This window comes from Emydura macquarii, unplaced genomic scaffold (assembly GCF_026122565.2).
Source record: "Emydura macquarii macquarii isolate MOO-44397 ecotype Brisbane River unplaced genomic scaffold, CSIRO-AGI_Emac_v2 contig_2473, whole genome shotgun sequence".
Taxonomy (NCBI): Eukaryota; Metazoa; Chordata; order Testudines; family Chelidae; genus Emydura; species Emydura macquarii.
In genome coordinates this window covers 24,932,145-24,946,973 of record NW_027132610.1, presented here as the reverse complement: position 1 = coordinate 24,946,973, position 14,829 = coordinate 24,932,145, and the positions used below count along the sequence as shown (strand labels likewise).

The following is a 14,829-nucleotide window of genomic DNA, read 5'->3' as shown; positions in this document are numbered from 1 at the left end:
AGCCAACATACCCACTTTCCTAGATAAGGTCCTTCACACTTTAGACCTAAAGGGCATGTGTACATAGCAATTAAAAACCCGTGTTCTGGCGAAGGGGCTGTTTAACTGCATGGTAGACATTCAAGTACAGACTACAGTCTGGGCTTGGGACCCTGTGAGGTGGGGATCCCAGAGTCTGGGCTCCAACTGGAGCCCCAACATCTACACCCCAATTACACAGCCCCGTACCGAGCCAGCTGGCATGGGCCAGCTGCAAGTGTCTAACTGTAGTGTAGACATACCGATAGATAAATATCTTCTTGTATTAAGATAAAGGTTCAGGCTTTAGCCCTACGGGTAAAGCTCTGCTTCTGTTAATGAAGAGGGGCTAAGTAACTGAGTCATATTGGCCACCTGATTTTTGATAATTGAAAAACCTTCCAAAAATTCCTGAAATTTTTTCAAACACGAGCATTTGGGTTTTATCAATTTAAATCCAAATTCCTCCTGTGCTGGAACTCCCCAGACCCAGCTCCCCCACTCAGAGTCCCCGCCAGATGGCTCAGCGCACCTATATTGAGGGGGAACAAAGAGAGTAACTGCTAGTTGGTGGCTGTTGCTGCTGCCCAATAGGAGAGCGAGACAGGTAGGGAGCCTGGTCCTGACAGCAACAGGTCTGCAGGAAGCAGAAGGCTGCACCCACTGAGCACTGCACCCCCCAAACTGCTTCCCCTGACATTCAGCATGGCCCCAAAACCCTGCTTGCTTCCTCCTGTCCACCGTGAGTGTCAGGCACCTCCCCCCACCATTAGTACTGGGCACCCCATGCCCATTGAGAATCCTGGTCACCTCTTCCTCCCCCCTTCCCTCCCACTCACTGTATTTCCCCTTCCCACCACCCATCATGAGTACCAGGCACCCTTTTCCATCCCACCCAGTGTGCTGGTGTCAGGAGAGAACATCCATCTGTTTCCCCTGCCAGAGGCCCCCCCCCCCAACCCCAGTCTGCCTATGGAGCTGAGAAGCTCACATCATGGGGAGGAGAGTGGCCCTACTGGTGCTGGCAGAGCTGTATCTGTGACTGAGATTTGTGGGAGTGGTGCCAGTAAACTGTTTTTAAAAAGGAAAAAAAACCTACAGAATTAAACTTCTTACTCTCAATACTTTGAGTTTTTGTTATTTGGTCTTTTTTCTGTCCTCCCATCCCCACATATTAACCCCAATACACAGAAAAATGAAGTTTTTTCCCACTGATTTTCATGCATTATTCAATTTTTGTAATACATATTAATAAATTTCCAGGAAATGAAAGGCTTTAATTTTACTCAAACTATGCTACTGCAGAGTACCTCTGTCTCTAATACTGAGATTTATCAAAGATGCTGAGAAATCACGCTACCTTCAAGTGCTTAAACATTGTTTGAAGTTTAACATGAATTTGTGAAATGCATCCTACGATTAATTGCATGGCAATTTTTTGCAAGCAGAAGTACTCATCTGAAGAAAGGCTATATTAAGAACACCTAAATTACTGCAACACTGAGGTCTTAAGTCAAGTCTGACAACTTATTTGCTGTATCTACATAAAGTTGCCTTGAATGACAAGCAATCTAACTCCTAAAAGTTTAGGAAAGGTTTAAGAAGTTTATAATTTGGAGATTATGAATGTATAAAGAGATGAGCACCACAGCATTCTTTTTCTAGTGGCAAGTAAAAACACTCACTTTATAAAATGAAGTCATTTGCACTTCAGTAAAAACTATCTTAGATTTTGATAGCTTCTGATATTTACATGTCTGTTTAGAAAGTCTTCTGTTGGATGAAGGGCACCTTGGAAAAAACAATTCTGAATGGAAAAAAAGCTAGTCATAATGACTGTCATAGGAAGACAAGACAAAAGAGCAGAAATGTTTTCAACACCAGAAATATTCAAAGAAATAATTTACACTTTAAAAGCTTACCTTTGTTGAAAGCACTTTGAACGTACTGTGCTCCGGTACTATGGAATGCAGGAGAACAAGTTTTAAGTTGTAGTCTTCTCCTGATGGAAGTCTCACCAATGTATTCAACTGTTAACAGATAAACATATCTTTGAAAGGGCCACAGAGTACACTAGCTGCAATTTTCCCCCCTAGAATTAATTTTAATCCTCCACATACAACTCTTTCAGTGATTAAATTAATGACCCTTCACTTGGAATGTTTTAATGAAATGTCAGGCACAAGACAGGAATTTCGAACTGCACTACTTTTTATTGCATTATTCAACAGTGATTTGAAAGTACACTAGAAAATAAATAGGAGATTGTTGTTCCTAGCCACAAACTACTCAAAAAGCCTGTTATCTCATCAGTTTGATCCGCATTCTTTAGGAAAGTGTTGCATGACAATAAGATACCAAAACATTAATAATGGAACACAAAGATTATGCAGTTTCCCTTTTCTCCATATTTCAAACATTTACTTACGAAGCAAGATGTGTGCATGTTATCTTGACCGTTTAAAGTAGATACTAACTGAACATGTATGGTTTTGTTCACCAAGAATTAACAGTTAAGCAACATATTCTGACAGCAGACATGGGTTTAAGAGAAATCAATAATAATATAGTGCCAGTAATAGATTAAACACAAATATAATACTGATGCTAGATTGCAATGCTTCATTTAAACTGGTTACCTCATGTCATGATTGTCGGAATAGATTTGAGGATACCAAAAGCATAGGAAGTAAAACACCAATATGCACTTTACACAATGTTCTTCTCCCTTAAGATTGTTGTAAAAAACACTTTATTCTGCCTTTTTCATGGCAATTGACTCGACTGAATGATATGATACAGTATGTCTGTATTAGCAGATAGATGTCCTGAAAGATAGAAATGCATATTGACTAAGTAGTTATTTTTCAGTTAACTAATAACATAATCAAATCACCTCTTTCTCTGAAAATTGTATATTGACGTCATCCTTCTGTGCGTTCTTGATCATGAGAGTTACAATTACTTGAGACTCTGTTTGATACCAGTCATACCTTTAAAAAGAGAAGGACATCAAAACTTAACTTTTCTTGCACAGGGTTCAAAAATATGTAAGTAAACCAGTGTGAGAAAACTCAAGTGTTGCAGAGCACAGTAACAATACAGGGTTTTGTGTTAATTGTTTTGAATTTACACAGCACAAAAGGCAGAATTTAAGCAAGCAGAAGGAAGTTATTGAGTAGATTTCCTCCTTTCCCCTAATAGTTAGCAGAGAAAGTTACAACTGCTCTACCAAAAAGCAAAAATCTAAGTAACTAATTTACACAATTAAGTCTTCACAAATCTTGCTGCCAAGTATCACAATGCTATTTTGCACTTCTATAGTGTTTTTCATTCAAGAATCTAAAAGCGCCTTCTGAACATGATATACCAACACACATATGGGCAAGTCTTCTGATCCTAACCTTGATCTAGAACTAGGAACAGAACCCAGAAGATCCAGAGTGCATTCCCTGCTCTAGTTGCTAGACAACACTTCTTTCCTTGAAGGGTTAATTGGGTCTGAATTTTCAAGTAGATTGTTTAAAGCAAAGTGCTTCTTAAAAGATCTGCTGCCACCTTCTGCAGCCACTGAAGCATTTAGAGGAAGAACAGTCTTATGCAGCAAGAGAGCAGGCTAGAGTGGTGGAAAGTAAAGTAAAAGAGACAGAGGACTGAATGCAACTTGCCACAGAGAACTAACTCCCCCGCTCAGGGAGGTAAATTAAGGTAAAATTCGTGAGCTTAGACAAATGGACAGCATCCCTTTAAGATTGCAGTTCTTACAGACTTCTGCTGTTCTGTTTTTTCACCATTAGGCTTCCACATTTAGCCTCTTCAGAACTGAAGTCATTTTTGAGACAATAAATCACAAGGTATGGATTAAACCTTAAAATGCGAAGAGAATGACCCAAAACCATTTTATTATAAGCGACAGATAGCTCTCAGTCATCAACCACAACAGTGGTAGCTAAGCTTACCAATTTGCCCCCCAGACTTAATACTGGGGAACTAGTATCTGTCAACTATTTTTTTAAAATCAATTTATACTTTATGAAGCATATAAAGGAATCTCACTGTTCTGAAACCTAAGCAATACCTAGGTAGGAACAGCTGAGTGACACTGTATTTTGCCCTAGTTGAGATACCCAATTCCAAGTCCCTAGATATGATCTGGGAGCTGGGCATTTTCAGTGGAGAGTTCGTGGCCCAACAAGAGCCTGGGTACATGGGCTTTTTAGGACATATTGAAAAACCAATCTACCAACACATTTTCTGAAAGAATGGGTTGGGGAGTTTAATGTCATGCTAACTAAAGATATTGCATCTGGACTTCTGAAGATTGAAATGTTCATGTGCTTTTACTCCAAGAACAGGCACATTGAGCATCTAAATAAATCACCAGGTTTAACAATTTGAAGTTTACGAAATGTTAAGGCTCTTTATCACTTCAAAAAAGATTTGGGTATTTACATAAATCCAAACCATAAACAATCAGCAGACATCTCTGATCCAATGTATAGAATTTAGTTTCAATTTGTGCATTATAGTACAGATTAAGTTTACAATTTGGAATAATTGCTTGCTACAAATACATATGCTATATGCATAATTTAACAATAACCATTTTAAAGTGCAATAAAGCTAAAAAAGACTTACTTGAGTTTTGATGGCCCAGTTTGCTGTTGTGTAGACTGATTGTGGCACATGACATTGGAAAGACATTAACAAATTAAATTGGTACTAGTTTACTGTATCATACTGCATTTTTCAAAGAAACATATATACACATATATTGTACATTACTAACTAAATTGCCTTTTTCGTCTCAATTCATAGTGCATTAACTAAGCTAAACAAACATTAAAAACAAATGGCTATGGGACTAATCAGATTTATGGAGGACTAGCACAAAAGAGCTTGAAATCTTTGGATGGGCGAAAAAGAAAACTGGAATGTTCTGAAGTCAAAGTGCTTTACAAACAGTAATTCAAATTCTCAATTCAGCCACTTCCTCAGGCACCAAGTATTACATCCATTTTCCAGCTAGTGAAAGAGACAGTGGTTAAATGGCTTACCTAACATCAAAAAGGAAATCTACAGTAGAGTTGGGAACGTAACCCAGAATTCTTGACTTCCAATCTTTTGCTTTTAACCACAAGGCTACTGTCCTTGTGTATAACACTACTCCCATCAGACAATCTACACAGTACCCATGTTAAATATGCCTAATTTGGGGGTATTTTGAGAGCAACAGTCTTGAGGACCAAAGTAAATTTCCAACACCATATCAGACTTTGATACTACTTCTAGAGAACCAAGTTCAAGGGTTTTACCATAGAATAGAGTAGAAAGAGGCAATTGAAAAATGAACTGGAGCTCCAGCATAATAAAAATCTGCTTAAGTAACAGTTCATGCACAGAGACAATTCTACAAAGTTAACTCACTTAATAAATTACAATTAAAAGCAATTAGAATGCTTAAGTGGAATTGATTAATCTTGTAAAATTAAACCATTGATTGTGCAAAGGAAAAAAGTTAAGCTTTTTTATTATAGCCTATGCACGTTGATATAACTGCTAGAATTGTGTGCTTGTTTAATCCTTTGTAAGAGTCTCCAAGGCTGAAACTTCATAAGCCTGACATCAGCAAGAAGCAGGACTTTAGGACAGTTATATCCCCCCCAAGAAATGCTATACTATAGGAAGATTTAAGTTAGTAGCTTCAGATTAGTGAGGCTCTAACACTAAGAGAAGTCTCAAAGCACACTCTTGGTTAGTGCCATAATTAAGAATAAGCAGCAAGTATGTTAAGAAAAAGCCTTACCATTTCAGTCTGTGATCCTGCTGTAGGGACAAAAGAGTTGCATTTTTCAGATAAGAGCAACATGTTTGATTTACAAGGTAGATTTGTTCTTCCAACTTTCTTCAACTATTCAGAGCACTATTTGTATCTACAGATTTAGTTTCAATTGTTAACTCACGCAAAAGAACAATGGCAACACAGAAGTATGTTCTGATTAACAGAATAACTGCACTTTCTGATCGATATTTCCTAAATAAGTGAAGATGTAAGAGACTTCTTTTATGACATGAAAGCTTTGGCAAATTGGTACCTAAAGCTTTGGTTTAAGATCTTCTACAGTGGTTTGTACCTTGATATTCATATGCCAGACTTACAAAATTGATCATGTAAGAGAGTTCTGATAAGGACTCTAGTTTCCCAGAGATGACATGTAAGAAAGGAAGAGTTAAGATTATTTGGGTAACTAACCATGCAATACCATACTATGGGAATTTTTTCCATAGAAACCTTACAAAAAAGGTCCAGAAATTCTAATTTAGCGATAGTTAAGGTTTGTCCCCATTTCAAGAAATGAATGGCAAATGAAAAAAATCACTGTTTTTTGCCTCTTTATAATGCATGAGTGCTGTAAGTGCAGAGGACTGGACTAGATGACCTTGTGATGTCCCTTCCAGTCCTACGATCCTATGAGGGCAGCCTCAAAGATTGTTTTTAAACTCTGCTTTATTAACTTTAGGTTTTGAATTCTATTTTTGCTGGAAGATCCGCTGGAGAATCAGTAAAATGACATTATAAGATGATTGAAACAAGAACAGCTAAAAAGGGAGGAAGGTGTTTAGAGTAAAACAGTGCCAAGAGCAAACACCACTTGGGAGAAAAGCTCTGAATGGCAGATGTGACATCCTCTCCCCTTTGAAAGTGGAAAAAGCTCCAACCACAGTCCTAAGTGTTCCTCCAGCAAAACCAAGACAGCAAAGACTTGATATTCTTGTTATTGCTCCAGCAAAAGAGAAAAGCCACTGAAATAATCTTGAGGTCATCTTTAAAAGTTATAAAGGATAAAAGTATCAGACAAGCAAAAAAAGAATTACGTTTCTCTGCCATTTGTTGTTAAATTAACATCAGCTCACACTACCCTCACTGATCTTCCTTTCCCAGCGCACACTGTGAAGGGCGTTAAGTCTGCAGATAAAGTCGCAGTGGAGGAAAAAGTAGCCTCATGAGCTACTCCCCTGTATCCAAAGCCCACACATCTACGAAGTCCATGGGCAACTTCGGAAAAGTGGGTCGTGCCATAGTGTGAGAGAAGCTGCACCAAGTTGCATGCTCTCTGCCAGACTGGCCAATCCACAGGAAGAATTAGTAAAAGTTGACCACTGCTTCAGGTTGTGGTCTCTGACTGAACACTTCATGACTACTCTAAATCACAGCTGGTCTCAGCAACTAAAAGGAACATGGCTGTTGCAGCTTTATCACAGTGTCATGGCTAGATGGACAAGAATGGTTCTTTTGAGGAAGGAGACAGGCTTCAAAGAATTAGAGGCCCAAATCTCTTAACTCTCCAGTTTTTTTTTCCAGCCCCGCACCTATCAATCTTGAAAGCTTCTATTTTGGGGTACAGAGCGCAAGATACGCTGCAACATCACTACAAAGTTCTCACATAGAGGCCTGGTCTACACTGACCAGCAAATTTGGCAGCAGTTGACGGGAGATATGCAAGCTATGTAGAGTAGCTTGAGTATCTCCCATCGACTTCCTAACTTCTACTTACCATAGCGTCTTCACTTCGCCAAAGGGAAATGCGCTCCCGTCGGCACACCACTACTTTTTTTCCCAGAGATTGATTTATTACATCGACTTCCAGATCGATTGAGCGGGTCTTCACTTCTGCTCAATCGATCCCAAAGAAACAATCTGATGGCAGCGAATTTGCCGCCGTCAGTGAAGACATACCCAAAGATGGTCCATGTGCTCCTACACAAAGGCAACATATGGGTCAAAACTGTGTGGCTCCTAATATAAAGTTAAGATTATATTCAGTGGCAGCATTTCCCAACACAAGATTTGTGGTACAGCTATGAAAGTTTATGAAATATCTGGAATTTGAGTCTCAAAGTCTCAACTGGAAATAGGTACTTTTCCATTTGCATGACTAATTCTGGTATGGATTTTTTTCCCCTTCCAAAAAATCTAAAGAAACATTTATAAAATTTAAGCAAAAATAGTCTTAGGACACTGATTCTCACAAAAAACAGTTGGAGCATCTAGAAGCTTATCATAAATAAAGGCAAGTGCTAGAAAGATTTCAGATTTTGAAAAAGTTTAAAAAAGCACAGCACACATCAAAACAAGTACAAAATAAATGAAGTTACTCTTACTGTTTAGGGTTTCTTCGCATCTTTTAATCCAAATAGTAAAAGAAGTATCCACATCTAGAAAAGATTGGTACATAAAATTTCAGTATCTCAAATTTACTACTCTAAAAATGGCTACTATTACTTATCATGATGATGCACAAAGGGCAGACTTGCAACAATGGAACTGGTTTGTTTTCATTCTTAAATATATTAGACTAGATATTAAGTGTCAGCACTCCTTCAAACCAATTACACTATGTTTGATATTAGCATTTAATTACATAACTCATTCCCCAACTCTCTTTGGTTGGATGTTGACATTTACAATTGATCTTGTTTCCAAGTCAAATTAAGTTTGAAATGACCCGAATCTAGTATTCAGTTTTCAGTCTTCCTCACCACCTCCACTTAACTGATGGTAGACAGCTGGCTTAAGAGAAGGAGTACTATTTTACCCAAATCCCCTCTATTCTTAGAATGATCCCCTCCAATATTCATCCATATGCATTTCATTTGAACAAGTGCAGAAAAGCCAGTCTATTCTGAGGGTAATCAAACTTGTGAAAAAAAAGTTTATAGAAGACCCCCAACCTATTGTGTTTTTCTAGGTTTTGCTAGTTGTATTAGAAAGTTAAGAGGGGAAGTGAAATTAAAATTCTGTCTGTCTATTAAGTAACAATAAGATACCGAGAATTTTCTAGAAGAATAAAGTAAATGGGTGAAGTCATGGGTAATTGGCAAAAAGGGTTTGGGGGTGCGGTTGTGGACTACTGGGCCTGGTCAAGTTTTGCCAGCAAAGCTAAGTCACTTAGAAGTGTGCAAAAAACAAAATCAAAACCCTAACTGATGTAGTTATACCAGCAAAAGCCATAGTGTAGAGACAGGTTATCTTGTTCAGGGAACTGGGTTTCGCTGGTATAAGATGTATCTCCACTAGGATGGTTTGCCAGCAAAGCTTTATTGGCAAACCCTTTCTAGCATATTCAAGATCTTAGTGGGACTTTGTATGCTAGAATCTTGCAACATCTTGAAGGTGGCAGGGCATCTTATGACACATTTCTATATAAAGCTGGCTAATATTTTTCAGTCTTTACATGTTTGAATACACTACATGATTGGTCTTTGTGACTTTAGTAAAGGTAAAAGTTGCAAATAGGTGATAAATTTATATTACTGTAAATTTCTGACCTAATGTAGAGTTGAAGTGGTTGGAATACAAGCAGCTGAACAGAATGAAGATCACATTTAAGTAGAACAAATATTGTCAAGAGTTGATAAGCAACAACAAAAAGAATTTATGATCATCTCACAAAAGGCTGAAAAAACCCAATTCACTGAAAATCAAGTCCACTGTTAAAACAAACTTCGTCTGTTGAGTTGAAACATGAGTTTATAAGCAAGACATTTTCCCGATGACAGCGAAAAGTGCATTAATGCCTGATTGTTGAGCTCTAGAGAAGTAGCTTAATGATTATAATCTTTCATACAAGGAGAAATGCACTACTACTTAATGCTACCAATTCTACATCTGAAGAGAAAGCCAGTGACTGTGTGTCCAGGTTCCCATCCAAGAATGCAGAGAAGAGCATAACAGAAGTCTTTCACTGTATTTGTAGCATCTGATCAAACCGAAAAAGTGAGAGAAATTCTCTAGTGCAATCTTCCTAAACTTTGGGGAAATTCTATGGCCTGGGTCATGCAGGTCAGATTAGATGATCACAATAGTCCTTCTGGCCTTGGAATCTAAAAAAATTCTGTAATATGGATGGCTCTGCATGCTAAGTAAGCCTCACTGTCAAATGTTACTTCTTTCCCAGTCTTAAAGCAGCCTGGAAAACTTCAAAAATTCTTCTGCACCTAACATCAGCCTGGATGGTTGACTGAAAAGGGCCTGATGCCCCTGTTCCCCCAGTGACATTTGGTGAAACACAGTAAGATTGTGGTCTCAGTTCTCCATCAGATCCAAATGGAACCTGGATACCAGAATAGGGGAACAGTAGAGAGCTGGTTCTGGCTCTTGATCCTGCACAGGTCAGGTCTCATGGAAGTTAGAACAGATGAGGGCCTGCTCTGGCTTATGCCATTGGTCAAAATATACGATGGACCTTACACTAGAGCCCTACGCAGGACTATTAGGGAAGCTGGTCCTGTGCAGGGCTCTATCTTACACCCACTGGAGGATAAGCACCGTTATGATCTGCTTTTGTCCCCTTTACTGCGAAGTGTATAGGCAGAGAAGTCAGCTGCACAAGCAAAGCGTACCCCTACACAACAAGAAGTCTCCACTGGCCAGGTATGGATAGAATTGGTACCCTTTGCACTATCTGACTGGTGTAAGATGAACAAAGCAGACTGGAGAAACCAGCCATGCCTCAACATCTGCACCCAACTATCACAAGTCATCTGAAATTTGCACTGCACGTGAGAATTTTGATCAAAATATAACAAGCAATTTTATACAAGGAATTTTACAGAGAAGCACTAAGCTTACAAAAATAAATGAAGTAGGTTTTTGAGGGACTTTGGTTACAGGCTTGTGATGCTATTGTTACAGTCTAAGAGAAACCTTATTTGAACTACTTAAAGAACTAGAACAATACAAGGGGAAAGGAAAAAAAGGAATTCAGAGAAAAATCTATGAAACCTTTCCATCACTTAATAACATAATTGATCCCAAAGAGTCACATTTTGAACCCAGAACAGAAGCTGATGGACCATAATACTGAGTTTCTTCCTTTTCTTTTAGCATTTAAAATTGAAGATCCTGATTTCTAAAAAAAGTCTGTTTGCAAAGGAGATTGTATCAGTTAACTGCATTAAAATGGTGGAAAATGGTGCAAATAAAAAAAAAATCACAGAAGCCAAGACAACTAAATTCAAAATCTTGTCAATTTTAAATGGGACTTACATGATTGATAAGCTGACTGGATGTGAGTGTATGTTTTTAGCATAACCTGATCGCTTTTTGAAGAAACTCTATAAAGAATGAAAAGAAAATAATCATTTAAGGACAAATCCAAAAGACTGGCCGACCTACCTAGTAGGCCGGGGACTCAAGTGTATTCTTTTAGGACAGTGTGCACATTTGATGTTTGAAGAATACATATGCTTAAGAAGCAAATCATATGTGCTAAAGGTGTAAAAAATAGAAGAGATTCTGTAAGTATATCAGCAAAAATCAATAATAGGAAGCCTATGAAAGAACTGGAGGATCTGCTAGATTACCGGTAATTAAAGGAAGCCATTAAGGAAGATAAGGTCTTTGCTGAGAAGCTAAATGATTGTTTTGCATCAGTCTTCACTTCAAAGGATGTTGGGGAGATTCCTGCCTTGGCCCTGCTCCTTTCTAGTACTAAATAAGGTAGTATCAAAGATTAAAAAGAGGTGCTAGAAGAAACTGATAATTTAAAAGAGAAATAAGTCACTAGGCCCAAATGCTATACATTCAAATTCTGAACGAGTTGAGATTTCATATTTGTGTTAGTATATTATAAACCAGCTATAGCCCTCTCGAACAAGAGTGATGCAAATGCTGTTCCTTCATTTTTAAAAAGGCTTAACGGGTAAACTGGGGAATTGCTGACCAGTAAGCCTTACATCTGTACCCAGGCAAACTGGTTAAAACTATTATCTGAACTACAACACACCTGGAAGGTGTTAATATGATAGGATCCAACCAGCATAGTTTCTGCAACAGAAAATAGTACCTCACTAGTCAGCAAAGTAGAGGGTAAAGGAGAACAGATTGACAATTTATTTTAAACTGCTTTCCAAAAGACCTTGACAAGATCCCTTGTCTCACAAGAAGAAACTAACGAAGCTAAGCAGTCAGAGTGAGAGAAAGTGTTGTCATGGATTTAAAACCACCTAGGAGAAAAAACAAAAGAATTACACACTGACAGTTTTCATCCTGGCAAAAAGTTAGAGGGATACCTCAAGGTTCTGTATTAGATCCAGTCTTTAATATATTTACTAATGATCTGGAAAGAGGGTAGGGGGCAGCAGTGAGATAGCAAAATTTGCAGATGAGTTAGTTAGATTAGTAAGGACCAAAGAAGACTCTGAGGAACTTGAGAAAGACCTAAACAAATTAAGGTGAAGCTAGGCAACATGATGGCAAATTCAGTTAAATATCTGTAAATGTAAACTAGTGAATTGGAAAGTAAAATTTAAATTACTCATACACCTCAAATTAACAATCAGCTCAGGAAAGGGACCTAGGTATTATTGTAGACAGATCAATGAACACTCCTGCTCAATATGCTGCTGCAGTCAAAAAAAGGAAAACAAACAATAGAATTCATAGGAATGGAATGGGAAATATAATCCCTTTATATGAAAAATCAATGCTGCAGCGCCATCCAGAATGCTGTGTAGAGTAACCCATCTCAAAAAGGATATTGCAGAATTAGGTAAAGGGGACCCAAGAAGGGTGACAGGAAAAATCAAGGACATGGAAAAACTCTCATAAAATGAGAGATTGCAAAGATTGGAATTTTTGTTATACAGAGAAGATGAATAAAGAGGGGACATGACTTAAAAAAATGAATGGTATAGAGAAAGTAGATAGGGAGAACAGATATTCCCAATCTCATAAAACAAGAACAAGAAAACACTGAATGAAAATGAAAGGCAGGAAAGTCAAAACTGATAAAGCAAACACTTTTTCACCCAATGCATAATTAGATCATGGAACTCCTTGCCACACAAAGTCATCGGAGAACAAGAAATTAGCAAGATTCAAATAGGGATTGGACATTTATATGAACAAATATATCAACAGTCACCATAATTAATTAAAATTTTACAAGAAATATTAAAGCTTTCTTTCAGGCTTAAGGCAATCTCTAGAGATCAGGATAAGACTGAAGGTGGTTAGGGAGAGTATCCCACATTTGTTAACAGCAGGGTTCTTATATTTTTTCCTCAGTATTAGGTACTGGCTATTATCTTAGATAGTATACTAACTAAACAGGCCTTGGCTCTGATCCAGTATGGTAATTCTTATATTCCTGTGTGTGTTTTATTACTTCATATAACTTTTGTGGGTTTCAATTTCTCAGTGTTCCCGCTCCATGCCCCAGAAAGAGATCAAGTGTTTTTTTTACATTTTGGGTGGGGTGTTAGGGAGGATTCGCAACCATCTTGGAGAAATCATTTTGTTCTGAACTGCCTTGCAGCTTATCAAGACTATAATGACCAAACTTTTCCTTTTCCCATCATTGGAAAAAAAGACCAGTTTCTCAAAAGCTCCACACTTTGCCAATTTAAGAGTTCAGGAATCCAGGTATTAATATACTGGCAACTCCGTATGACAGAAAATTAGGCCATTAGTCCAACCAAAAAGTTAATTAAGAAATGAAAAACGGGGCATTAAACATGCTTCTGTAGTTTTCAGTATAATCTAAAGTAAGAGTCATAAGCATTGTTTTTCAGATCAGATATATACCTGGAGTTGTGTAACTCCAAGAAACTGTCCAGAGAAAGTTATGTTTTACTTAGTTTATAACTTCAGATTGTAAAAGAGGAACTCATTTTATTTGTAGATTTTTCCATGATGCCCATCACCATAGTACCTGATCACCTCAAACACCTGAATTTTTCCTCAACACAGGTCAGAACCAGAGAAATATCCCCATTTAACACCTAGGGAACTGAGACACAGGGGCCTACATTTTCAGAAGCAACTAGTGATATTTCATGGCCAATTCTAGATGCTTTAAAAGGGCCTGATTTTCAGAGGGCATGTGTGTGCGCTCTGTGCTTCCCAAAAGTCAGGCCTGTTTCACATAAGTCTAGTGGGGCACCCAAAAGTTCAGACACCTAAATCACTAATCACTTCTAAAAATCTTGTTCTTCAATTTAACCTGGAGCCTTATAGAAGCTTTTAAATATTTACTGACTAATGTGCAAAAAAGTGTCATTTCAATACTTACTGTCCAATTTCTGTCCTTCTTTGAAAGACTCGAGAGCCAAAGCATAGTTTTTTAAATGGTATTCACTTATTCTGACATGCAAATAGGAAAAATAAGGGCATAGTAGTTACATTTGCAATCAAATTCACATTCTGCTGAGCACAGTATTTTACTTTATATGGTATCTAGATGGAAAAGATGCATATGATCTATTAAATTTGCCTTTAATAAACAAAGACTACAAATTTGCCATAATTGTAACTGGGATGCTAAGAACAGAACAACATTGCAAAGGCAGCAACATGGGGGAATCTGGCACACTGTCCACTAATACAAGAGCTCTATTACACATACTTCACTTTTCACAGTGAATCACCAAAATACTAGCTTAAAAGCAATACCAAGTTTAAGATGCCATTGTCTAAGCTCTCTTTTAAAGATCCAAAAGAGTACAGCTATGAACGTCTCCCCCCCACACTGCTCCCTGAGACTGACATTCACCACACTAATTTATTTAGTCCACTTTTTATAAAAGGGCAACTGAGACCTATCATCTGATGAAAAATGTAGTAGTGCTAGAATGAGTACAACAATATATTTAAAAAATGTCAAGTGGAAACTTGCAGCTTTTGGCTTCTTAAACATATACTTACCCTTTCCTGAGAAAAGCTGTGGCACTATTGGGATTGAGTTCTAAGGACTTCTTAGCATCTGCAACAGCATCTGTAGAAAGTCAGTTCTGCATATTAGTCTC

At 37.8% G+C, this 14,829-nt stretch overlaps 1 protein-coding gene across 3 annotated transcripts in view; it reads right to left on the bottom strand.

Moving 5' to 3' along the window:
• The window catches only part of SUGT1 (SGT1 homolog, MIS12 kinetochore complex assembly cochaperone), a 47,515-nt gene that overhangs the window by 21,118 nt on the left and 11,568 nt on the right, over positions 1-14,829 (bottom strand). For 2 of the 3 annotated variants that reach the window (XR_010922626.1, XM_067563200.1), the window contains exons 4-10: positions 14,729-14,798; positions 14,097-14,167; positions 8,182-8,235; positions 5,825-5,844; positions 4,657-4,691; positions 2,915-3,011; positions 1,941-2,048 (exon numbers count right to left, since the gene is read on the bottom strand). Coding sequence is in view for 2 of the 3 variants with exons in the window: in XM_067563200.1 (XP_067419301.1) it covers positions 1,941-2,048; positions 2,915-3,011; positions 4,657-4,691; positions 5,825-5,844; positions 8,182-8,235; positions 14,097-14,167; positions 14,729-14,798 (455 nt within the window). In the remaining variant the exon portion in view is untranslated. The remainder of the gene's footprint in view (positions 1-1,940; positions 2,049-2,914; positions 3,012-4,656; positions 4,692-5,824; positions 5,845-8,181; positions 8,236-14,096; positions 14,168-14,728; positions 14,799-14,829) is intronic. The other variant, XM_067563201.1, reaches the window with a different exon arrangement.